Source organism: Epargyreus clarus, unplaced genomic scaffold (assembly GCF_041222505.1).
Source record: "Epargyreus clarus isolate Ecla_fem2 unplaced genomic scaffold, WU_Ecla_fem_2.2 ptg000010l, whole genome shotgun sequence".
Classification (NCBI taxonomy): Eukaryota; Metazoa; Arthropoda; class Insecta; order Lepidoptera; family Hesperiidae; genus Epargyreus; species Epargyreus clarus.
This window is the reverse complement of record NW_027332218.1, coordinates 1,110,739-1,135,923: the sequence shown is the minus strand read 5'-3', so window position 1 is coordinate 1,135,923 and position 25,185 is coordinate 1,110,739. Positions and strand designations below refer to the sequence as shown.

Genomic DNA, 25,185 nt, shown 5'->3' with positions numbered 1-25,185 from the left:
TATAACAATAATTATTTTCTTGATATCATCAAATGAAATTACGCGAAGTGTAGATATTATATTTTAAATAACAAAAATTATAAAAAAACGAAACATGTCAAACGCTATCTTCCACTTATTCAAAGCAACGACCATTTAGTAAATTAAACCAGAATTTTGTTTTTTTTTTATTTTTCAAAAAATAGATAACCATTTTCTGCCGCCAATGTACACGACTTATAACTAAAGTATACAAGTTTTATTTACAAATTCTATAGTTACATAATGGGCACATACATCCAAGATCTAACGACTTTAATGGCTTTTGCATTGCCTGCAACTTAATTAATGACAAATAATGACGCCATGCTAAAACGTAAACAACTTAAATAAAATTAATGATGTTCTTTGCGCATTTTCCAAGAAATACCTACCTAGGTATACCTACCTAGGTATATCTTAGACATATAACATACCATAAAAAGAAATAGAACATTGTATGCAATAGACAAAATGGAGGGGTTTTTCTTATAAAATTTGGGTAGCAAACGAGCATGCAGTCCTATTGATAAAAGCGGTCTTTGCCGCCCATGGACGTTAATAAATACTGTCCAAAATATAAATTATAACTATTTTTGTGTGAAATGATTAAACAATAATACTTTTAAAGAATAATTATTATATTATATTGAGTAAAATAAAACAAGAAGTTAAAATTACCATAGAAATCATATTGAAATAGAGTCGTTAGAAAATGCATGTAATGAGCGTTCTACCTAACCATCGCAACAATTACAACATTCTTTGTAATTAAATTATGTTGGACACGGGTTTGTCAAAACAAGTTTGATGAAGATAGATATAGGTAAAATATAATAGATAGAAACCCCAAACTGGACTAGTGGAAACTTTTTTATTCTAATAGAGCGACAACTGGAGATAATACACCCGTATTTGTTTTGATTGTTAAATGGAACGCATAACTTGATATTATAAGATGTTGCGTTGCAAATTTATAAAATTAAAAAAAAAACTGAAGCAAAACAAGTCAAGCATATGACTTGTAATAAACCAGATGTTTTTTTAAATAAGAAGGCACACTGTATGTACTAGAAAATCTGCACTTGGCGACCTCATCGACTACAAGTTAATTATTAATATTATTATTAATTTATGATGATCGTCGTTGGGGTCGATTAGTGGAATATATCATATGGCGGAATTATTCTGTTTAAAAAAATGTCTGCAAAATGTTGTAAAGTTTAGTATTGAGTTTAAAAATTTTTCAAATAAATGTTGTCTAACTAATTGCGCTAATAAAGTTAATTAAATTTATTTCAATGAATTGCCGAAATGAATAGAATTGAAATTTGATGAAAAATAGGTTGGTAAGTTTAATTTAAAACACAACATCTTAAATCTTAAAGTAACTAATGACTAAGGCAAATTATGGCTTCGCAACTTAATTAAGGTATAAATATTTACATTTGTCTTAAATTATTTGGTGGAATGTACTCACATTATTCGTTGTTTTTTTAATTTTAATTTCTATAAAATAATAAATATACTACAAACTGTCACAAGATGAAAAATATGCAGTTAAAATGTAATTTTGTTTTATTATTTCTTGTATAAATCTTAAATTGCTCTGAAAACATGATATTAGTTGTATTTTCTATGGAATATAATCATTATTTTAGGCCTTAGGTGGTATTAAACACGGATTTAATGAACCTGTTTTTATGTACGGTCTATTAATTAGGATTGGTGCATCATTGGACCGCTAGGTGGCGTTATTCAAGTGAGCTTAGTACATCAGTCAGCCGCTAGATGGCGTCGACAAGTCAAGGCTAGTACCTCAGTCAGCTACGAGCCGTTCACAAGTTCAGGCTAATATGGTTATCGCCAAACTGCTAGTCCGCTCTGAAGTTGTCTAGTCCGAGCGAGTCTAGTCATACAATTTGCTATGGCGACGCGATTCATTTCTATATTCAGAGCGGATAAGCAGTTTTACGAGGACTATATCTCAATCGATCACTAGATGGCGTCCATAAGTCAGGTCTAATGCATTATTTTGCCGCTAGATGGCGTTGACAAGTCAAAGCTAGTACATGATCAGCCGCTAGATGGCGTTACGGGTGGGTGGTACGTTCAGAACAATATGTTTACATTGTTCCGAGGGTAGGTTAGTAGCGGGGTCAGTTGGAGTGGTTGCGCGCGGGGTGCGGCGGCGGCTGCAGCGCGGGGTTGGCCACCGCGATGATGCTGTCACCGCGAGCTGCTACCACCTGCGGTCTGGACTCCTCTGTGTCCTGGAAATTAATCTTATCTAAGTTTCTTGCCTCCTTGAAAACATCGATACAACTTTCATTTGTACAACAATCGGTATTTTGTGAATTAATATGAGTTCATCTATACTAATATTATAAAGAGGAAAACTTTGTTTGTTTGTTTGATTGTAATGAAATGGCTCAAAAACTACAGGACCGATTTCAAAAATTCTTTCACCATTCGAAAGCTACATTATCCACGAGTAACATAGGCTGTATTTTATATGAAATATATTTGATAAATAGATTTTGAGGCGGTACAAAGTTTGCCGGGTCAGCTAGTAAAATATATAAATATTTAACATGACTCGTTTGTTTGTTCTAATATAAGGTATGATTAAAATTGATTGAATTTATTCACTACACTAATAACTACTATCTAAATGTGATAAATACAAGGCATTAACGTTAATTTTAGATTAACGATTTTTTACAATTTCATTATGTTACACTTCACTTTAAATACAATTGTAAAAGTCAGGATTACACTTAGACACTTTACTTTAAATACAGTTGAAAAAGTCAGGATTACTTTAAAACGAGTATAGTCTGCACAATATATGTACTTATTTAAAAACAATAACAAATTACAAAGAAAACTCACAGGCGGTGGTGTGCTGGTGCTGGAGTAGGAGCACCTGGAGTCAGCGTCGTCACTCTCAGTCTTCATGCCCCACCAGCTGGAACCAATGACGATATTACATTTGAAATAGATGTAACAGTCGTAAATGATGATTTATTAAAACTCGAGTTTTGACGTATTTACGACAGTGCTAATGTAAATTAAATAAGTATCTTAACAATTTAGGACTCAAAGGTAAGAAGACATGTTTAAGCGGAACTCCAATTTCAATCATGATTAGCTAAGGTACAGCTGCTCTTGGACTGAAATGTCCATTTAATACTAGTTTTATTCCACTTATAATAAAATAATTGGTTAATTAATAAAAAAATATTTGTTATAAACATTAAAAAAGGGTAACTAAACTTATGATTAATAGCATTTAATTTGCTTAAAAAGTTATTTTACAAAATTAGTACACTTAGAATTACATGACATAAGACATTTCGAAGCGAATACACCTGCAAAAATAGTATTAAAATGATATAACAAATTACCTGTGGTTCGAAGTACCTCTAGCAGTATCGGGACTCGCTCTGACACCATTACCGTCTTCACCATCCTATAAATGGATCACAATATTAATATCTATGTTCCTGAGTTATAATATTTAAATGTATGCTTCGTACAGAAAATTAACAAAACATTACTATTTCTTTTTAGTAAAAATAAAATTGTATGATTATTAGTACTAACACTATAAAAATGTATTTTGCACGCCAAATATGGCAAATGTGAGAAACTTTCTAACTCTGTACAACCTACTAACCACATTTATGCAAATAAATAATTATGACTTATGACTTATACTAAAGAAAAATCGAAGGGTCTCGGAATCTTAATAAAAACTTATGTTTATTAATTTGAAATAATATAAAGATTTACTTCTAATAATAACAGGCACCATAGACATTATAGAAACATGCAAGATTCTCAATGATTTTCAAATTTGGATCGAAGATCATTAAGAATTTGAAAAATAATAGAATTTCTACTTACCGTTACAAGAAGTCATGGCCGTAAATCTAGTGAAATAATGTACTAATGTGTAAGAAAGCAATTTAAAGATTTAACTAAGGCCTTTGATTGACATGCTCACCTTTACTACGTGAAAATATTATATTAATCTAAAATAAATAGAGAACAGTGCTATTACCTATAACCTTTACTTATAATAATAATTAATTAAGCCCCAATTATTAAGAAATTAAATGAGAATGTAATCAGAAGTGTTAGGATATTACAAGGAGGATCTTTAGTCCTATACTTTTAAGTAGGTATATTAATTAAATTTAGGATTTAAAAGTAACTAACTACTGTGCTGTACAAAGCTACTTAATTTACAATAAATAAAAATCAATAATTTAATTTGAAATACTAATTTTACTATACTAATAAAGTTTCTTAATAAATATTAAATTAACTACTTAAGTATATATTTTAAAATCATTTTACACTACTTTTTTGGATGTGGTTTCTTTGCCAATAAGAACATGACTTTGGATAGTATCTTATTGTACCAATTAGATTCTTGTTAGTCTAAAATTAAGTCAGATTAGATTTTAAAATTAATCCAGCTTCGTTTCGAACTTTATCATTTCCAACTGGTAAAGATTACCTGATATGTTTTAAACTTTTAGTATTAGTATTCCCAGTTTGAGAATACACTCATTTAAAGTATTTACTATTCCCTTATGTCTTATTGTACTTATTGGACTAATGTTAGCTCATTAAGCGTTTAAATTAGCTAATTTCTATCAGTCTTCCATATCTAAGGCGTTCGATACATCGTTTAGTGAGACCATACACCCATTAAGTGCTAGCTAGTCAATGTCTGTAAGGTCTACGTGTGTGGCGACCTGCCGCGGCCGCTTGCTCGCCGGCTCGTCGTCGTCACGCTCCCGCTCGTCTGATGTCGTGGGTGGGAGACTGGAAATTAATTTATTGGCAGGTTAAAATATATATTTGTCTACTACAACTATTACTACTACATCTTGAGTTATTTCAGTTAGTCTATGTCCATTTACTAAAACATTTCATGCAATGTTCTCTACGAACAGAGTAGTTGCATTTATCAAAATAAATTGCACTATATTTTTGTGTACGTATTTATGTACTTTTGTTGAGTATGAGTACATATGTACAAAAGATTCTGCTCAATTTGAAATGTGTTCCTTATTTTTTCATAATAATTAACTGAAATGTTCCAGCATACTGAAGTAGACGCCAGTTCGAACGTTCTACACGCAGATGTGGTTACCACTAGCTTTTAAACTTTAGTTACTGTTAATGCCATTTTATATATCCTATAAAGAAGTGAGCCTTGTGACTTAGCTAAAATTACTCATGTATCTTTGTCTATTTCTTTGTGCCCAAAAACATATTCCTATCTAAACGTTATGGATATGTTTAGACGGTTGCATAGAACATTGCATCAAAAACATCTTCTTCTCTAGACAGTTAAAGATTTAAGTAAGATAAAAATTAAGGTGGTATAGAACCACCTATTTCGCCTCTTTCATAAACAGCACTTACCCATGTTTAGAATAATGCAGGCCCGCGCGCCGGACCAGCTGCCGCGCGAGCGGGAACAGCTCGTCGCGCCGCGTCAGCAGCGCCGGCACGCACCTGCACATTTGGGCTGCTGCCTCGTTCACCATCACCTGGAAACGGAAGAGGAGCAGTCAAGAAATGATATTGGTTATAGGTTGAAGGTGGTAAAACCGTGTGTTGTTCGGCGCCAGCGGTACCATCAGCACACCTATTTCGGTCTAATAACAGCAGTGAGACTGTATTCTGGTTTCAAGGGAGTAAGGACAAAACATACCAATGGAGACATATTTTGGATAATGGAGAAAGCGCACCAGCTGAATCCTCAGGGGTACCGGAGCATTTGTGGCCGATCTCAAGTAGGAATCTAATCGTACCTGGGATTGATTACAGATGTCTATGGGCGCCAGTAGCCACTTGCCATCAGATATACTGCGAGCTCATCTGTAACTCTTATATTATAAAAAAAACACAACGTATCTCCCAAGTAACAAAATGTACATTGACCATTTTAAAAAAAATCTGTCAAGAGTACTGAAGAACATTCTAACCATAACTGTATCCATTTATTAATTAAAATGAAATAAAATCTTTCAATCAATCATAAATATTTACCTCATGTAGCGTAAGCGGTTTCTCTGGTTTCCGCTTGCAGTCGAACCTGCCGTAAATTGCCGCGTATTTCCTTATCTCCTCCATTCTCCTCGGATCTGATTCCGGCATCATCATCACCAGCTCCAGATCCTTACACATCTTCTTCTTCGTGTTCTGTGGCTTTGGCTCCAGCTGCGGCAAGTGTTTGCTCAGCTTCTCCGCTGCTGCCGCTAGTTTCTGTACATGAACATCTAGAAGAACTGGTGTCAACTGGACTGGTGATGTGACTGAACTAGGACTAGAGCCAGAGGAGGCTGGGGGACAGGCACTTTGAGGGGAAAACGACCTCGCCGTTGACGTTACTGGCGTGGCCGGCGCAGGAGAGGAAGGTAACATGATTTTGGTGAAGGTAGCTTGACTATGTACAGGACTGGCGTTTGGGGCGGACGCGTTTGACCCACAGCTGTTTTCTGGCGCTCCTGGCGACGGACTATACATTGGCCTATTGTTATCTGGTGAAGCTACTGTTCGGGGTAACACATTAGGTATAGATGGAGGCATGTTCAACAGTCTTTGGTTACATTGGATAAAAGGGTTCTCGGAGGGACAAATGTTAGGTACGATAGGGATTTGGAATAATGCTGGGTTGTTAACCCATTCTTGGAGCGCCTTTTGAAGTCGTCGGACGTGAAGGGGTTTGGAGGCCATGCCGACTAGAGCCATGATCTCTAAGAACTCTTCCTCGCCGGCGTCGCAGAGCTGCTGTACGTCATCACCACCTGAAATGATGAAAACATATAATAAGTATCCAAGTTTTTCTAGATAATAATTCGCCTTTAGTATGTTTGTATCCCGCAAAACTCGAAAAATATTTCTGATTTTGTTATATTAAAGCTCATGTTTGTATGACAATTATATATTTTATACCTTTGAATAATTTAAATGCAGCGCATGTTAAGATTTTTTCTAGTACTTATAACCTGCAACCCATTTACGTCCCATTACTAGGTTCCTTCAACTCTCTCTCTCAAAACATATTCTCTACCACTAATAAGATTACGAATCGATAAAAAATCTCAAAGTAAGAAAAAAACATATATTACGCATTCAATAATTGCAATTCAATTCACCATCTATCAGTGTCCTACAGATAGACATAGGTCTCTTCTCAGCATCTCGCCCCTTCTTTCTCAACAAACACCAAAGTGTATTTAAATAAAAAACCTCATTACCACTTTCGTGTGCAGAACTTATATCCTCCCATCATATTCTCAAACTATTATTACTCAAGACAGACAGCGATTAACCCCGCTAAACAAAGAGCTCATAGGAACGCTGAAAAAAATCCTTTCTCATCATCTCGGAAGCAAAACCAAAAAATATATTTCCATACGCGAAAAAACGCGGCGGCGTCCCATGCAAATTTGTTTTTTTCCATTTTTACTTTTTAATTCTGGCAATTACTCGAAGGGTTTGGCCGGTCTTATACCTTTGTTTTTTTTTCGAAGCCCCTTCGCAAAATGGTCACGTAAGACATTTGCATACTTGCTTAAATTAAATGCGTGTGTGAGCGGATAGTTTTTTACACTATCACACGTTTTTGCGTCTGTGTGATGAAGATTTGCTCTTTTCTTATTAATTGTCTTTTGAAAATTTAACTACATTTTCTATGGTATGTTGCTTGAAAGAAGTTTTTAATATAATCATATTCTATTTCATAGTTTATTCAAATGACTCGATTTGTATGTATTTATTAATTTTGGCTGTACTTTAATTAATTCGATTATGGATTCTATAAATGTATTATTATTATTAAATAACTATATTGCTTGTTCGGTATTTCTTGCATTAATTTTGCATTGATTTATTATACGGATTTATCAAATGTTACTAATTATTTTTTATGAATTACATCTAATTGTATTTTTTATATTACTATGTTATTAATGAGGCATTTCTTAGAGTCACTTGCACTCTATCTCATTTCGCAAAATGGTCACGTAAGACATTTGCTTACTTGCTTAAATTAAATGCGAGTGTGAGCGGATAGTTTTTTACACTATCACACGTTTTTGCGTCTGTGTGATGAAGATTTGTTCTTTTCCTACCAATTGTCTTTGAAATATTAAATTCATGTTCTTTCTAAAAATATGTTTTTTTTTTCTTTTAAAATATAACCAAATGCTCCATCACAGAATAATATGCATATCACACAATTTATATTAATTTTGTCCATGCATTGATGGATTAAATTAAGGTTCACATTAATTGATTAATTATCGACGTTTTTAATATTCAATCTATGCAATGCTTTACCTTAAAGATCGGTTTTCCCAAATTCTTTATACCAGACATTGTCAAATTTCGATTTTTAGTTACTAAAAATTTAATAGATTGATTAATAACGATCGTCATTATTGACAAAAATATTTCTTGATATTTTATTTATGAATTGTATAGAATTTTATTTTGTGCTTTACTATAACCATTCCTAATGAGGTATTTCTGAGAATCACTTGCACTCTATCTCATTTCGAAGCCCCTTCGCAAAATGGTCATGTAAGACATTTGCATACTTGCTTAAATTAAATACGAGTGTGAGCTGATAGTTTTTTACACTATCACACGTTTTTGCGTCTGTGTGATGAAGATTTGTTCTTTTCTTATTAATTGTCTTTTGAAAATTTGGCTATTTAGCGGTCTGTTCATTTTAGGAGAAATAAAAATTGTTTTATTTATTTATATCAAAATAAAAAACAAAACTACTCTAATGTCATACAACTACAATATTAAATCTTTTAGATGTACCAATTTTGTCAAGGTTCATATTAATTTAATAATTATATCTAAAATACAGGTATTGACTTGGTCTCTTTGCTTTTATATGTATTTAATTTGGTAGGTACCTACTTATATATTTTATTTTTACTTTTTTATATTTCACTTTTTATGACTTATTAACTTTAAAATTATTTTTAGTTATTAATAGAATATTACTTAACATTACCCATTTTGCATCACTTCTAATTATATTTTGTGTATTTTTCTCTAGAATCACTTGCGTTCCTTTGCCCTTGTTAACCTCGTTCACAAAATGATCACGTAAAACATTTGCATATGCGCCCGAATTAAGTACGAGTGTGAGTTAATAGTTTTTTACATGGTCACACGTTTTTGTGTTAATGATGCATGGATGTTGCTTTTGTGAAGATTCTTTGCATGTAATTATCAATTAACCATTTTTTTTTTGTCTGTTCAATCCATGCTTGTCCCACTGAGCACGGGTTTCCTCTCAGATGGGGTTTAGGCCATAGTCCAGTTTACACAGCCTTAAGAATATTTATTTTAGAACTCTCATGCATGTAGGTTTTCCCTCGACTAGTAAGTTACACTTAATTTCTAATACGCACATTAGTTTGAAAAGGCCGAGGTCCATGTGAAACTCGAACACCGGACCCCTGAATAAGACGCCAAGTTTTTGACAAATTTCGACTATGACAGCATTATGAGTTTATGACTATGTAACATGTGACCCTTTCGTTTGATAACCTTATATTGCAAAATTTGAGAAAATATGAAATAGAGTTTCATATTCTCTCAAATTTTAAGGTTCAGGTCTAAGATTGTACGCATTTGATCATAGTAAAATCAGCCCATCTTGTCTAATCACATATGATTGATCGGATAAGATGGATAGGAACCCTTAGTAATTCGACTATTGTGGCACCGTTGGTACTTCTATTTCTGCCTAATTGCTATCTGCCTTATTGCAGAACACTGCAACCCTTTAGACGAGAATACAGCATCGCTTTGTCAAGCGCTGCTGTATTCTCGTCTAAAGGGTTTGGTAAGGTAGTAATACCCACTGGAGTAGATCACAGATGTCTATGGACAGCATTAGCCACTAACCATAAGGACTGCATGCTCGTCTGCTCCTCTTAAATTATAGAAAATACTTACCCATTTCTAACAAGGTGTCGTAGTACGCCAGCAGACTGGCCCTCTGCATCACACGGTACAGCTGCAGCTCCGCTTCGTTCGCCGGTGTTGATGTCACTACCACTGCAATCAAAAAATCTAGTTGTAGGAAATTTAGAAATACACCTGAAGGTGATTACCCACTGTAATGCAATGACACATTATTTAATTACCCATTATTAGAACTAATGAAGAATTAGTGAAATAACAGTAAATAGTAGATTGCTATCAGCCCATTACTGTCAGTCCAAAAACACAAAAAAATATAAATAATTCGCAATATCATCCCTTAATCGGACCTATATCACTTCTGTCCTCATAAAATATTTAGGAACAGGAAGTAGCTATCCTAGCCGTGCTTAAGAAATTTCGAACTAATCTACATTAAGTCAAGATTTTTGTTATATTAACATCTTCAGTGATAGCCTAGTGATTAATAAATTCGGCCTCTCGATCGAGGGGTCCGAGGGTATTAGTAATTAATTATCACTAGCTAAACGGTGAAGGAAAACATCGTGAGGAAACCTGCATACCTGAGAGATTTTCAAAGGTATGTGAAGTCTACCAATACGCACTTGGCCAGCGCGGTGGACTAGGGCTTAATCCTTCTCATTATGAGAGGAGAACCGTGCCCAGCAGTGGGACAGTAATGAGTTGATAATGAACATCTTATTATATGTCAATGAAATATTACTGGCGTTACACGTAAGTTATTAGTTTTAGTACCTATTTATATTATTTCTTTTTGCATACCAATTCCTTGCATAACGCTTACATGTCTAATATGATTATTATATACTAATAGTGCACGACGTTACAAAAATTATGCATATTATTTTCTCTTTTAACTTTTGCCTATCGATTCGCACATAAGGACAGTGTACACGAGAGCTAGATTAAGCTTTAAATACCGGACCGGTCGTGCGATATGGGCAGGCATCGCGAACATGACACCTGCTAATGAGATGACTTCATAACATTTTATGTGCTCATTGCTTAATAATTAGTCGGATACTTTGAATATTTTGCAAATACTTTATAAAGGTAGCTTTTTTAAATGTAAGATGTAATTAAAAATAATAGTCGTATCGTAAGGTTATTCGTTGTCAACCCATTACTATCCCACTGCTGAGGAGTCAGTGGGCAAGTAGTTGTCCTTTTAGAATAGAGCATTTGAATTATTCATAATCATCCATCAAATTTTCGCCTATCAGCTATTGAAATTTGACAATATGTACCTAATCAACAGAAATTGCCAAATTTTGCATCACACATAGTAGCAGATTATTATTCTGGTACTACTTATGTACTCGTAATAACATAAGCCTGGCATAGAATTTTTACGAAAATACTTAAGTTACGTTAATATGTACCTATAAGTAACTACAAAAGTGGTATTTTATTACAATTACTTTCAATAAATAATAATTCCTCTATAAATTACCTTAACTCTTACTAAAATTTTAGATGCCTAATCCTTTTACATCTAATATGAAAACTCAAAGCAGACTTGCGTGTCGTTAACAATTTCGTAAAATCGCGTGTAGAGAGCTCACAAAAAACAACCCCTTTTAATAGCAACCCTAGTTATTACCGAAAAGAATCGTTCCAACCGTTACCGAAGGAAAAAATGGATGAATAAAATTTTACATAAAAGGGGTCCGTCTTTTGTTGCGTGGAACGGAACGGGTTGAGAGCGCGCCAATGCGATCTGTGCGCGGGAAAAATATCGATCTGTGTTGCACGTGAAAAAATGGTGCCACCCTCGTAATGGCAACCCCCGGGCTCCATTGGTTTTTGTAATTAAAAAAACGTGGGGTGGGTAGCTCCACCCCTGGCGCAGGTAAAAAATGTGTTAGAAAAAATTTGACAAACGTTCCTATTATTTCATTTAGTAAATGGTTTGTTATATATTGCATTGTGAGAGCTATCTATTGTTGTCATGTCCCATATAATATGCTAAAGTAGGTACATATTACATCAGTAAGTTCCGATTTCTTGCTCGTAAAGTAAACATGGTGAAATTGTAAATATGTAAATATAATAATTACCTATGCACATTTCTTTTTTATTATTTTTTATAAAAATATTTTTTTTCTACGAATTGACATTTAGGTATGGTAAGTAATTTGAACTCTTTGAATTACAATACATTAAAACACACTTTAACCAACCCATTCAACTATAAACCTATTAGAATATAAGATTACAGTAGAAATAATATATCTAATAAATTCAATATTCAAACATTTCGAAAAAAATATGTATTAACTTAACTCATAAAAAATCTATCTGCGTTGTTCCAATAAGTTAAAGAAACATTTCTCAAGCAAACAATAAAGTATAGCTAATCAAATGCAAATTAGTTGTAAAAAATCTTAAGATTTTTTGTAACATTGAAAGTCATCCTCAACACTTTCTCAGCCGAAAAAAGCGTCGAAAAAAGAGCTTAAAAAAGTTCATTCCGCGCGCGATGTCCAAAAAATTAATTTGCATAATCTGTATGGCTAAAAAAATCGCCACAGAGTATGCAAATCACTAACTAGTGAAGGGTTGTTTGGACCGAATGGTCTTAAAAAAAACAAAGACACATTTTTTATTTTAAAACATGGTCACGTATTGCATAGTGCCAGGTATTCAAATTAGATTTAATTTTATGCAAGTCTCACGATGTCTTAGATGCAGTTTTTTCTTACAACTACGCAAAAACGCGTTTTTTGTCTTGAGAACATTTTTAGTTTAGAGAACATTTAATACGCATATACACATGAGTTTTTTATTTTAGCATATATTTCTAAACAAAATATATTGTAATACACATTAAAATATTCTATGTGTACCTATACTTTGTGACCCTAATTTTATAAGCAATTTTTATTTGTATCAATAAAAGTATAAATAACGTTTCTGAAAATTTCGGGATTTATCGATTTCTATAGTAGGTAGTTAACTATAGTCCGCGTAAAACTGCTAGTCCGCTCTGAATATAGAAATGAATCGCCTCACCATAACAAATTGTATGGCTACACCTGCGAGCAACAACTTCAGAGCGGACTAGCAGTTTGGCGAGGACTATAATATAATATCATTAGAACATTTTTCATAGATCTATGATATGATATAGATACTTAAATATTTAGTCTACGTTTACAATTGACCTATTTTTAATGTATTAAAACAGTACCTAATTTTTATTTTCGTTTATAAGTATCGAGGCCTTAATGCACTTTTTTCTTATGTTGGTAGCGCTTGTCCTAAAATCGAATTCTAATTTATTCATATTTATATACGTATGGTCCGCGTAAAACTGCTAGTCCGCTCTGAATATAGAAATGAATCGCGTCGCCATAGCAAATTGTTTGACTACACCTGCTCGCAACAACTTCAGAGCGAACTAGCAGTTTGGCGCGGACTATACCAAAATAATTAATAGTACCCAGTATATCAACTCTGAACTCCATATGGACTAAAATTTTTATTAGATTCTTTTTACGTTGGTATTATTTGTTCTAAAATTAACCATGGGAACACCAAGACACAAACGAAACCAGCAATTATGAATCCGAGTATCTACCACAGAACAACACGTGCAAGCCAATTTGAATTTAAATGCAATTCGATCGTAATTAGCAGGATCTCTTCTTTCAAACTTGTCCCCTAAAGTAATTTGAAGACGTAATCCGGATACTTCTGTAATTCTTAACGGATAAACAAAAACACGTCTTTGTTGTTAGGATTTGCATTAGGTGCTTAAAAAGTTGGTATGTGTTATGCGGGCTTACGTATTTAGTGTTCCGTACATGTTATTATGAAACTTTTAAAACGACAGTTATCTTTATTGTTTCCAAACTGTGTGGCTTACAAAACTTTAGAAAATATATTGTTTGGATAATTGTTCACAACTACACAAACAAGGAACCAAATCGGATACTGATAATGTGTTTCTTTAATTTTTTTATGCGTTTAAAAAAGCACCTTTTGGGAGACAAATCAAATGTCGCACAATAGACGTTAGTTTTGTATTTAATATGTAATTCAGCTTCGATTTTTAATTAAGTTTTTGTGCATATTTAAAAAATCATTGTTTGGTAAATATTCGTTTATATAATTTCATTTTTAAGAAAAAATATTTTTGTTAATTATCAATACTTAACTTTTTAATCACATGCTAAAAATTACGTGCTAGAAAAGAAATCACCTAACAAAAAAACAGACACAAAAAATACATAAAGTTTTTCCATTTTATTACGGAACGCTAAAAGTTCCCAGATATACGAAAAGGCGCTAATGACACAGACAAGACAATATGGCGGGGATTATTCCCGCGGCCGATTATCTTCCTGTGATTGATATGCGTAATATTTATGAATATTAATGTCTTCTTTGTACAATTTTGTGTTTTTTGAGACTACATCCGTGCGAAGTGCGTGACTTCGTGTCTTGGGAGATGATTAAAAGTAAGGGTAGGGTAGGGTCACAAGGTCAGGAAACGGTGTTTGCAACTTGTTTGAATACAATGACAATAACACAATGTCTGTCTGCAAAGGATAATAGCAAAAGTACCGGTGACAACATTTTCGAAGACTAGATACGTTTCAGAAAGTCGCCGATTTTTTTTTTAATTAATAATTAAACAAGTATCGTAATATTTGCATCAGTAAATATGTATCGTTAATTCAAAGATTAGTAAAGATACTTCGCCGCCTTGAAATTGAATGAAGCTACAAACGGCTTATTAGTTAGTTATTTTTTTGAATTCTTGACAAATAAAAACATTTTTAGAGAAAATTTACGAATAAATAACTAATTATTTCAAATATTTTAGGGACATTTTAGCACGGAGACGTGGCAAAACATTTTTACGCAACGATTTTAAATCTCAAAACTGGGTACATTTTCTTGTGAGGAGAGAGAAATCTTTACTAATCTACGGTTAAAATATAAAATTTCAGCTATAGTTCTAAATAATAGACAATAACATTACTTATTTATAATTTACGTGTGAAAATAAAAAAACAAGAATACTCTTGGCGCCAACACTTGCCGCCCAATGCAGCCACACTAATAACGAAATGTAGATTAAAAAATCTCAATCCCGCACTTCCGTCGAGTTTTTAGAACCAAAGACAATGACTGGTCGATTTACATACGAGATTAGGGTGAAAAAAACTTCGGTATGCTTTTTAAGAGTTTTTTCGTCATTGAAAGCGAGATTCGAGGCAGGTGGGTGCCCAAACACTTTTTCTAGTAATTAATCAGCGTTGCATCTGTTTCGTAATTACTGGCCGGTTTGAAGGGTTAATCAAATATAATAAAGAAATTACGGCGCGATTTGACGGACATGTGTTTTTGGGTATGATTTGGAGTTTAGATTAGTCATCAGCTTGTAATTAAAGTTTGGTATCGTTTCTACGAATCTAATTTTTGTTTTTCAATGGGCGATTTGAATTCGTTTGTAAAATATTTTGAATCTGAAGAATTGTACAGCTTTTTAGACAATTAGCATATTTAAAGAGTCTCTAAAACTGTCAAATATATTTTAATGAACGTTGAACCTGAGCTCTGTTGTAGATAATACAGACAAGTAGGTATCACTAAACTTTTGCCCACAAAATTGAAAATGACAACAGAATCTTCAATGTTCTAAAAATAAAGGTTTACAGTTATTTTATTTATGATGTCAATAAAATAATGTTTAATTAATAATTAATATTATTTTATGACCCATATTACAATACTGATAGAGAATTAATGTCCGATCCTCAGTTACGCAGTCATTCAAAACTGAGTTTAGATTTAGTTTAGATACATCTGTTTCCGTGTGTTATTTATACGTAATAGACATCGAAAATAAAAAATGACCAAACTAAAAATGCTATTTATAACTAATTTAAACTAAACATAAACTATGTATAAGTATGAATCCTTTAAAAACCTATAAATAAAATAAACGCACCAAATCGTAATTGTTGCGGTAGTAGAGTATAATTTTAATAAGTTTATACTAGTAGAGTATAATTCTACGAATGTGTCAGTGTGTCACATTAAGTAAACAGTCCGTCAGCTCAACCCTTCGTGCCTTCCGCTGACAGATGGCCGCGGTAGGGTTGCGTTACGTTTTACATTTTTTACAAATTGTGGAATTTGATGTCGATGATATGATGGTCGTAGATTCGATAGGTGGTCAGGCGAAATGTAAAATATTGTGTGTGTTTTATTTGTTTTATACTTCACGTCACCCATAATAAAAAAAGTGTCTCAAAAATAAATTAGTTTAATAATTAATGGATATAAAATGTCGTAATGTCCTCGTAAATGATACATTAATTTAGACTTACGGCACTAACTTAAACCTATTTTAACATTTAAACTTCAATTCAAGACATATAACATAAGATTGAGACCGATATCCATCAGTCATTAAATGATCCTGAAAATTTATTTTAGTGTGATTTGTAAAAAGCTAATTAGCATTTTTTTACTTTTTATCTTAATAAGTTGTTGTAAAGTATAACTAACATTAACGTTAAAGATAATTTCCAGTTTTCATGTTTTATGAGGAATAGAAAACATTAATAGAAATTATATTTCGATATTTCACGAAAACAAATTCTGTTTTCTTCAAAAAATTACGAAAAATTCTACAAATTCAAAAATACTTTACAATAACACATCCGTTTAAAACTGCATCGGCAGCCCTAGCGCAACCCTCAACCGCGACCGGGGGTGGTCAGGGCCGGGGTAATAGTTTTTATTTTTTGGCAATTTCGAAAAAACGTAGCTGAGGTGCTAACGAACCCTCCAGGCAATTAGTCCATAATGAAAACATGTGTAAATGGTCTAAGTGGCGCCCGCGGCTAAAAGCATTGTGGCTTTAATAGTTATCAGCTTTTATAGGCACTGAATAAGGGCATTTTGCCCTAAAGGCCCTAAACTATATTAAAATTTTGTGTTTTGACAGGAAATTAACTATTACCAACCTGGCAGCCGTTGAACGTTTTATTAAAGCTAAAATTATTAACTTTAAAATAGCACTTTATTAATAATGTTTATAAGATAGTAAATATAATTTAAATGTACCATTATAACACCGTCAAATATTCCTTTTTTGGCGAAGGTGTGAAATCTGTAATGTATATCTTAAGCGTTTTACAGGTCCAGATATCTTTTATAATCTACATCGGTGTGATGTGGCTACATAATTTTGGAACTAAATACTTAATATGCCAACAGCGCTCACCCATCCAACTCTCAACCACGCCAGACGTTGCTTTACTTTGTAAATCAATTTATATCTACACAAGTGAATGGTCATAAGCTCCAGTGTGATGTGTGAATCTTTTGGAATTTTGATAAGCGATTGACCAGCTTTAGATTAAAAGATGCTTTCTACACTCACTAAGTTTCCCTATGTCATGGCGTCATGGACACCTACAAAATCGAATACACAAAGAATCAGACTTAAAAACGATATCTGAATTTAAATATCTGTCTTAAATATCTCCGGGGATCGAACTGGAACCCTCTGCTTTCAGACCGGTAAGGTGACAGCTCCGCCGCAAAGGTTGTCAAAATATATTAAGATCCCAATCTTATAGTCAATACTTTAAAATAGTTCTTCATTGGACACTAAAATTACTATAAAGCGGCAATAAACCACATGTAAAAACCATAAAAAATCAAAGAATATAATCACCTCAACACAAACGACCCAAACGTACTTAGTAATCATTGACTACACCATTATGACCCCAAGTAACCGCGTATGGTCCAGTCTTTTTATCACATCCTCTTAACCATTTAAACATCTTCCCGGAAGTTAAAAAATCATTCGGAGGGTCATTTATTCCCACCGCACCTTACGGCCAGCGAAAACAATTTTAATACTGGCAACCCTTCCGTATTTTTTAACTCGTACAGTCCATTCAGTCTTCCGTGAGAACGTCAAACAGATAAAAACTATGGTATAGTATAGTTTAATAAAAACGAATAGGGCGCGAACGGACAGTTGGTTCTGAGCTATTGCGTTGGATTCAACTATTGTGGCATATCCGTAATGCGTTATTTTTATGTCTTTAACTCTTTAATCTATGCTCTGTACGTACATTTTTTTTTCTATTCCATCTACCAATCAACCGGCTACCTATGATAAAAAAAACATTGTAGCCCTACGAACTCACAAATCCATAACCTCATATTTTAAAAAGGATGGAGCCGTTTGGACTATCTGGCGTGCTAAAAATGAGATACATTACCCTCCGCAGTCGATTAATAAGTGAAGCCTACGCTTCTGATTTTTCAAAGTTATTAAAGCAGCACATTTAAAAAAAAATCTGGCAGCACTCAGCCTGGTGAAATGTAACCTTATCCTAATTCGAAGAGGAGACCCGTGCCCAGCAGTGGGACAATAGTGGATTAATGATAATGAAATCAAGTCGAGATCTAAAGTAAATGATTAAAACAGGTCGGACTTAATACCGACCGAGGTTCGAATCCCTGAGGTATAAAGTTAATTATTTTAACGGGGCATCGCAACTTTATGGCGGCGTAAATATTACGGGTTATGATTTGAAGTTTATTCCTTAACCGTTATACATGATGAGTTCAGAAAGGTTCTTGAAGTCATCTTTTTGAAGTTTATGTAAGGTTTACATTAACATCTCGTTTTTAGCTATACTCTATAATCTTTGATGAATTTCCAGGCCATAAACACAAAAATATTAGTTACGTTTTTTTTAAGAAGTGACGTTGAATAAGTGACTTTTGTAGTAAACTGCAATCAGAAAAGGACTCTTACAAGAAATCGAGCTAACATTTTACTAATTTTACCCCTGAGTAGGTACAAAATTTTAGCACCTGGAAAGCGAAAATGAAATTACAACATTCTATTACTGCTTATTTATCTTATATATAAAATTCTCGTATCACAATATTAGTTACCGTACTCCTCCAAAACGGCTTTACCAACTTTCACCAAATTTTATATACATATTCAGTAGGTCTGAGAATTGGCTACTATCTATTTTTCATACCCCTAAGTGATAAGGTTTGTTCACCCTTAACATTTTTTATTTAGATATATGGCAACACAACGTTTGCCGGGTCAACAAATTTTTCATAAATTTTTTCCTAGATGCTCTGAGTTTCAATTTCAGAATTCAAATAAAAATTGTGCTAAGATACTAGTACCTATAGTATATATTAGTTTACTTATGATAGAACCACTACTTCATTCGCCATTCAGCCATCATTCTTAATATCAATTCAACTAAATTATAGTTTGACTACGGGTTCGTACACAAAACTGCGATGCGACGTCGCATCGCAAAAATCTGCGAGCTCCCTCGACGCATCGCAAGAACTTGCGAATTGATTCGCATCGCACAGTGGTTGTTGTTGTTGGTCACCCTGAGAGACGCTACGCCGCACGATATCACATCGCAGCAATTCGCATCGCAATTTTCTGCGTTGCGAATTCGCATCGCGTCGCATCGCAGTTTTGTGTTCGAGCCCTACACCCAAAAAGCAAAAAATATAACAAACAAAGAAATCCCAAAAATTCTCACGTTAGATTCATTAGGATGGTTTTATATTTTTTACGGCCTCCGAGCCCTCAGCCTCACCCTCGCTACAGGTGATGTTTAAAAAACCAGCTCTCGTTCCTTTCCCGCGCTTTTTATTACTTTTTTATAGTGTTGATATTGATTTAGCTTTTTTAAGTCGAGTGTTTTAGGGTAATATTTCAATATATTTTTTGAAGCTGGGAAATATTAAAAATATGTTTAAATAATTAATCTAAAAATATAAAGCTTATAAATTTTAAATGTAGTCCATAGTAATATTTAATTCAATGATAAAACAATGATTTAAGTCAGATAAATCGGGTGCCTCTCGGTAGAGTCCTCAAAATGCTAGCTACCACCATAGATTAGTAAAGAAGAGAAGTCACTCCTAACAAGAAAATGTACCCAGGTTTGAGATTAGAAATAGTTGCGTAAAAAAGTTTTGCCACGTCTCCGTGCTAAAATGTCCCTAAAATATTTGAAATAATTATTTATTTATTATGTAAATTACGCAGTATTAGTTATTTATTCGTAAATTTTCTCTAAAAATGTTTTTATTTGTCAAGAATTCAAAAAAAGAACTTACTAATAAGCCTTTTGTGGCTTCATTCAATTTCAAGGCGGCGAAGTATCTTTACAAATCTATGGCTACCACAAAAAAAATTGTTTCGTGATAGCGTGGCTACGTTATGTAAAATATTAATCTTCAAAGTCTGGGTTTCAAAATGTCCAAACAAAAAATGTACCAAAATTCTTAAAAAACCTCTATTGTATTAAATATATTAAATAATTTGTTAAATATCTTTCATACTTTACTTACACTCAGTAATACTTTACTTACACTCTTTCATACTTCACTTACACTCAGTAACATTTTTTCTAATGAATGAAGATGGATAAAAAATCAAATCCTGTTTTTTTGTCTATTTCCCCAACACTAACTTACGAAGGCGCTCAATAAAATTAAATATAATGACGATTGGATTCGAGATGACACATGTTACTTCCTCATCCGTCAGAAATCAGTTAACCCTTAAAAACAAAAAATACATCCTTGAAAATGTAAGGTCCACAATTAAAAAGTAATAAAACATAGCAGTTGTGCTTGATACTAACTAAAAAAGATCATAAATCGGGTACAGGTTATAAAATATTTATTTTTCTTAAAGATATGTGTTTATCATAGCAATATCTAAGTGTCTCACAAAAACTAAGACCTAATTGTGTTATACTTTGTGTTACTAAACTCAAAAGCTTATTAGTAAATTACTAATAGTTACTAGTAGATCTATAGAATTAGAAGTAGTAAAAACCTAGTGGTTGACACTATCGATCGAAGGGTACCAATACACACTTGATAGCGCGGTAGACTACGGCCTGATCCTACTCATTCTGAGACGAGACCGTGCCTAGCATGGACGGTAATGAGTTGACGACGAATTTGCAAATGAAATATGTTTTCTTCTTATGGGGATTATCAGTGTTTTTCTCTCTATTTGAAATTAATAGTCGACTCCGGCCACAGATAGCTATTAGTATTAAGTGCCTAATAAGTATTATTTTATTAACATGAGAATTTACCTCAACGGGCTTACAAACTCTACCTATATCATTCTCTATTCTGAGATAAGTATGATTTAATTTAATGGTAGAACTGGCTGCATAACCAATTTTATTGTCTTCCCAATAAAAACAGGGAAGCAACAAATTAAAAGCAAATAAAACAAATCTGAGAACTGTCAATGTCAGACAGGGCGGGAAGAGGAACAACTGACGCTGTGGTTTTTTAATATCCAACAGGTGGCAAAGGGTTAAAGTATTGACTAATGAATTTAAATAGGTATTATAAGGCTCTTGTTTTACCGCCAGCGAATAATTTATTGGTCTTATATTTTCGGTTTTCTTATTTTGTAGTATACTATTTTTTGTTAAGTACATACTTTTGATTGTAACTACTTTATCCAACTTACATAATATATTTTTTAAAATCAAACGGCTTGTATAATAATGCAGACACATTAAATACAAAAATATTCTGACTTAAACCTATCAAATCCCTATTTTGAATCATTCCAAAACCAATTTTGTAACCTATCAAAATTATTTTGTTATGATCAAAATATCGACCAATTATAATATTTCCATAATTATTTCAATAAAACATTATTATACTTGCCTGTTTACTATTAGAAAAAATAATCCGAATACGTTTTTGACAAGACTTATCGCTTACCGTCGCTTACCAGTGGTAGAGCCACTGCCTTACTTCCTATTCTTAACTTAGAGAAAGCGTGTCAAATAGTTAGTCTAAACATATGTTGTGGTCGTTAATTAATTAACAGAGAAATTGAAAGTTACCCTTTCCCTTAATAATTCCTCTAAGAATATTTTTTTCCGCACCACATTTCGTAATACAAAAAACATCGACACCTCCATTTCCTTTCTGTCTGTAATTTATAGTCTTGGTGTCTAGGAATATAAATAAATGAACCCTTCACACGTACTATCTCACATTTAAAACACCTAAGCTTAGAACAGGTGTATTTAAATTGATCGTTAGGTAAATAAATATTTTGAAGTCAATCAAGTTTAATTAAAAACATTAAATATCATCTGGCGCAGGTCTATGTTCTCTAACAGTGTACAATTTACATGTATCTTAATAATAAATAACTGGATTACAAAAAATATTTTTGACAAGTGCAAAATGTAATTTTTGTTGTAATTTTGGTTTATTTTTGCAAAAACTATTTTTATACAATGTTCACCAAAGAAGTATTTTTTGTATTGTAAAAACTAAGTTAAGTGGTAACTGCCGCTTATGAATATTCTGCACCAATCTTATGTGGGGTTGATCCACATAAGATTAGTGCTCTGCCTGAGGGCTGACATAGCTGCGTTTCTACCCCTTAGGACTAAATTGAAACGTATTCTCTAGTTATGTCTATCTTATTCACACCCTTGACACCAGAATACAACAGAGTTTAATGCTACTCTTATTAATCCTAAATCAGTATATCACCTCTTCAAGAAAGGTGCAAAAAGAGCTCTCCTTCAAAGCCAGCAATGCATTGACGACTCCTCTGTTGTTGCAAATGTCCATAGGCGACGGTGACTGCTTTCCACCAGGTATCCCGTCTGCCTTATCGTTAGATATAAATATAAAAAATATGTAATGCCGCCTGAGTCAAAATACGAAGAATCCTACCAAAAAGAATATTTTAGAACTTATTACAATTATAGTCCACGTAAAACTGCTAGTCCGCTCTGAATATAGAAATGAATCGCGTCGCCATAGCAAATTATATGACTACACCTGGGGGGTTACTACCATCTCTTAAAACAATATTATTTTAATCATACTTTTACTTTTTTTGCAGGAAATTAAACTTTTTAAATAAAATATGACAATTTCAGTTGGTTTTATACAACGCATACGCGAAAATTTTATAAGGGTTTAAGTTTGCTCAACTGTGTATGACGGAATATTTTACTGTTCTAAGGAAGAAATAAAACTTTCCTGAACTATGATGGTTTTTAAAAGATGGTGGTAGCCCCCCTGCTCGCAACAACTTCAGAGCTGACTAGTAGTTTGGCGGGGTATATATAAAATGGCAAAATAAAAGAAGCGTTCTCCCATTTAAACCACAGAACGCCAAGCTTAAACCAGTAAGAAATGTATAATATATTTAACCACAGTTAATAAATAAGTCGTAATTATCATCGGGGTCATACGACAGCTGTCGGCGAGTGGTTTTCTCAATTTTATAGTCCCACTTTGTGTTTACGATCACTTATCTCGGTTCTGCAGAAAAACTTCGCAGAAATACTTGATACGAACGTAAGATTCTTGTCAAAAAAATTTCGATTGAATTTTATGGAGCTGGGTTATATTTGAACGAATAGCTAAAAGAGAATGGACTTTTTTTCTCTAATTAATAATTTAGGTTTTTTTATTATAAACATTTTAAATTAAAGTGAAAAATCAAATAAGGCGGAACCACCTCCACACCTATTTCTGCCTAATAACAACAGTGTTAAGCGCTGCTGTGAATTGTGTGGTAAGGGAGATTTTGGTTTGAATGGTGTGGTAAGGTTGACATACTTTTCGAGGCATTACAAGTTATCTGATGAAATGTAATCTTATCTAGGGTTGAGTACAGATGTCCATGAGCGGCAGTAACCACTTACCATCAGGATTATATGCTCGCCTGCTACTCCTTTATTATAAAAAATACCAGAAGAGCATAGCAGCGATTAACACCATTCTTATAAGACTGTATGACGGTAGCGCCACCGTTGTATAGTACCGGTATAATCCGCGTAAAACTGCTAGTCCGCTCTGAATATAGAAATGAATCGCGTCGCCATAGCAAATTGTATGACTACACCTGCTTGCAACAACTTCAGAGCGGACTAGCGGTTTGGCGAGAACTATACATTCAATAGGTAACGGATGGAGCTGTAAGAAGGAATGCGATAAAAATATATGAATACAATAGACTTATGGTTGGTATTGGCACCTCGTTATTATTTTTATATTTTATTAAATAAAACACAAATGCCTCTAAAATTGTAGAGCAGGAGGCCATTCTTTAAATTCTTATACACAATGGAATATTACATGGGTATTATGCACTGAAATATTTGCTTATTATGTTAAATTAAGTAGAGGTCGTTTGTAAATATAGCTTAACGCATTTTTGTTACGTCAAATTATTTAAAAAATATAATATAGCTAGAGATGGGCAGACTGTTACACAGCCTCAGCCACAAAAATATATATTTCGAGACCAGCGCCACCTATCGGGTTCTAAACCCGACCCCCGACCCGGGGACGACCCGCGTGGCGGAGCAGCGACCATACCGGTCTGACGCGCAAAGGGTCCCGGGTTCGATCCCCGGCCAGACAGATTTAAACGATGAATTTAGATTTTTGTTTCTGGGACTGGGTGTTTGTGTATATGTGTGTGTCCATGGCACCCACGACACAGGGAATCCTAGTGTGGGGCTGTGAGTGTAGGAAGCGTTTAAAAGTAGCTCTATTTTCACCTGGAACCAATTATACAATATGTAATTTATAAAGATTAGGTAAAATTAAATTTTTATTGTAATGTAGAGCAATCAAGTAATACATAAAAATATTTAGTAAATTTAGTAATATATACCATAGACAAAATGAAATGTCAAAACAATTCCCTCCAAATACCTGTCAACAATCATGGCGGACACCTGTCAAATGTAAACAATCAATAAAATCAATCCTATTGATTGCAAGGTCGTTGACCTTGCACGTAACAACTCAACAGAATTTGAAATGTATCGAAGAACTATAAAATACAATTTCGAATGATCTGTTAAATAGGTTAACTTCTATACCGAAACAACAAAGTTAAAAGCAATCTTAATATTAGGGAATAAGGTTATGCATTGATTATGTCGCGGTTTTTGTCGGTACATCTGCCAGGCAGCTGCTCCGTGAGATTAGATCGGACTTGTCCGTTCTAAATTCAAATCAGTTGAAGGGTTAATAGTTTTTCTATCTGCAAGGTTGGGTTAATTCAGCGGC

At 33.5% G+C, this 25,185-nt stretch overlaps 1 protein-coding gene across 2 annotated transcripts in view; it reads right to left on the bottom strand.

The window, feature by feature from the left end:
- Window positions 1-639: 639 nt before the first annotated feature.
- The window catches only part of nab (NGFI-A-binding protein homolog), a 39,887-nt gene continuing 15,341 nt past the window's right edge, over window positions 640-25,185 (bottom strand). The window contains exons 2-8 of one of the 2 annotated variants that reach the window (XM_073077002.1): window positions 10,036-10,137; window positions 6,097-6,854; window positions 5,467-5,594; window positions 4,779-4,860; window positions 3,429-3,493; window positions 2,914-2,989; window positions 640-2,291 (exon numbers count right to left, since the gene is read on the bottom strand). In XM_073077002.1, coding sequence (XP_072933103.1) covers window positions 2,178-2,291; window positions 2,914-2,989; window positions 3,429-3,493; window positions 4,779-4,860; window positions 5,467-5,594; window positions 6,097-6,854; window positions 10,036-10,137 — 1,325 coding nt within the window. In that variant the 3' untranslated portion in view covers window positions 640-2,177. The remainder of the gene's footprint in view (window positions 2,292-2,913; window positions 2,990-3,428; window positions 3,494-4,778; window positions 4,861-5,466; window positions 5,595-6,096; window positions 6,855-10,035; window positions 10,138-25,185) is intronic. The other variant, XM_073077003.1, reaches the window with a different exon arrangement.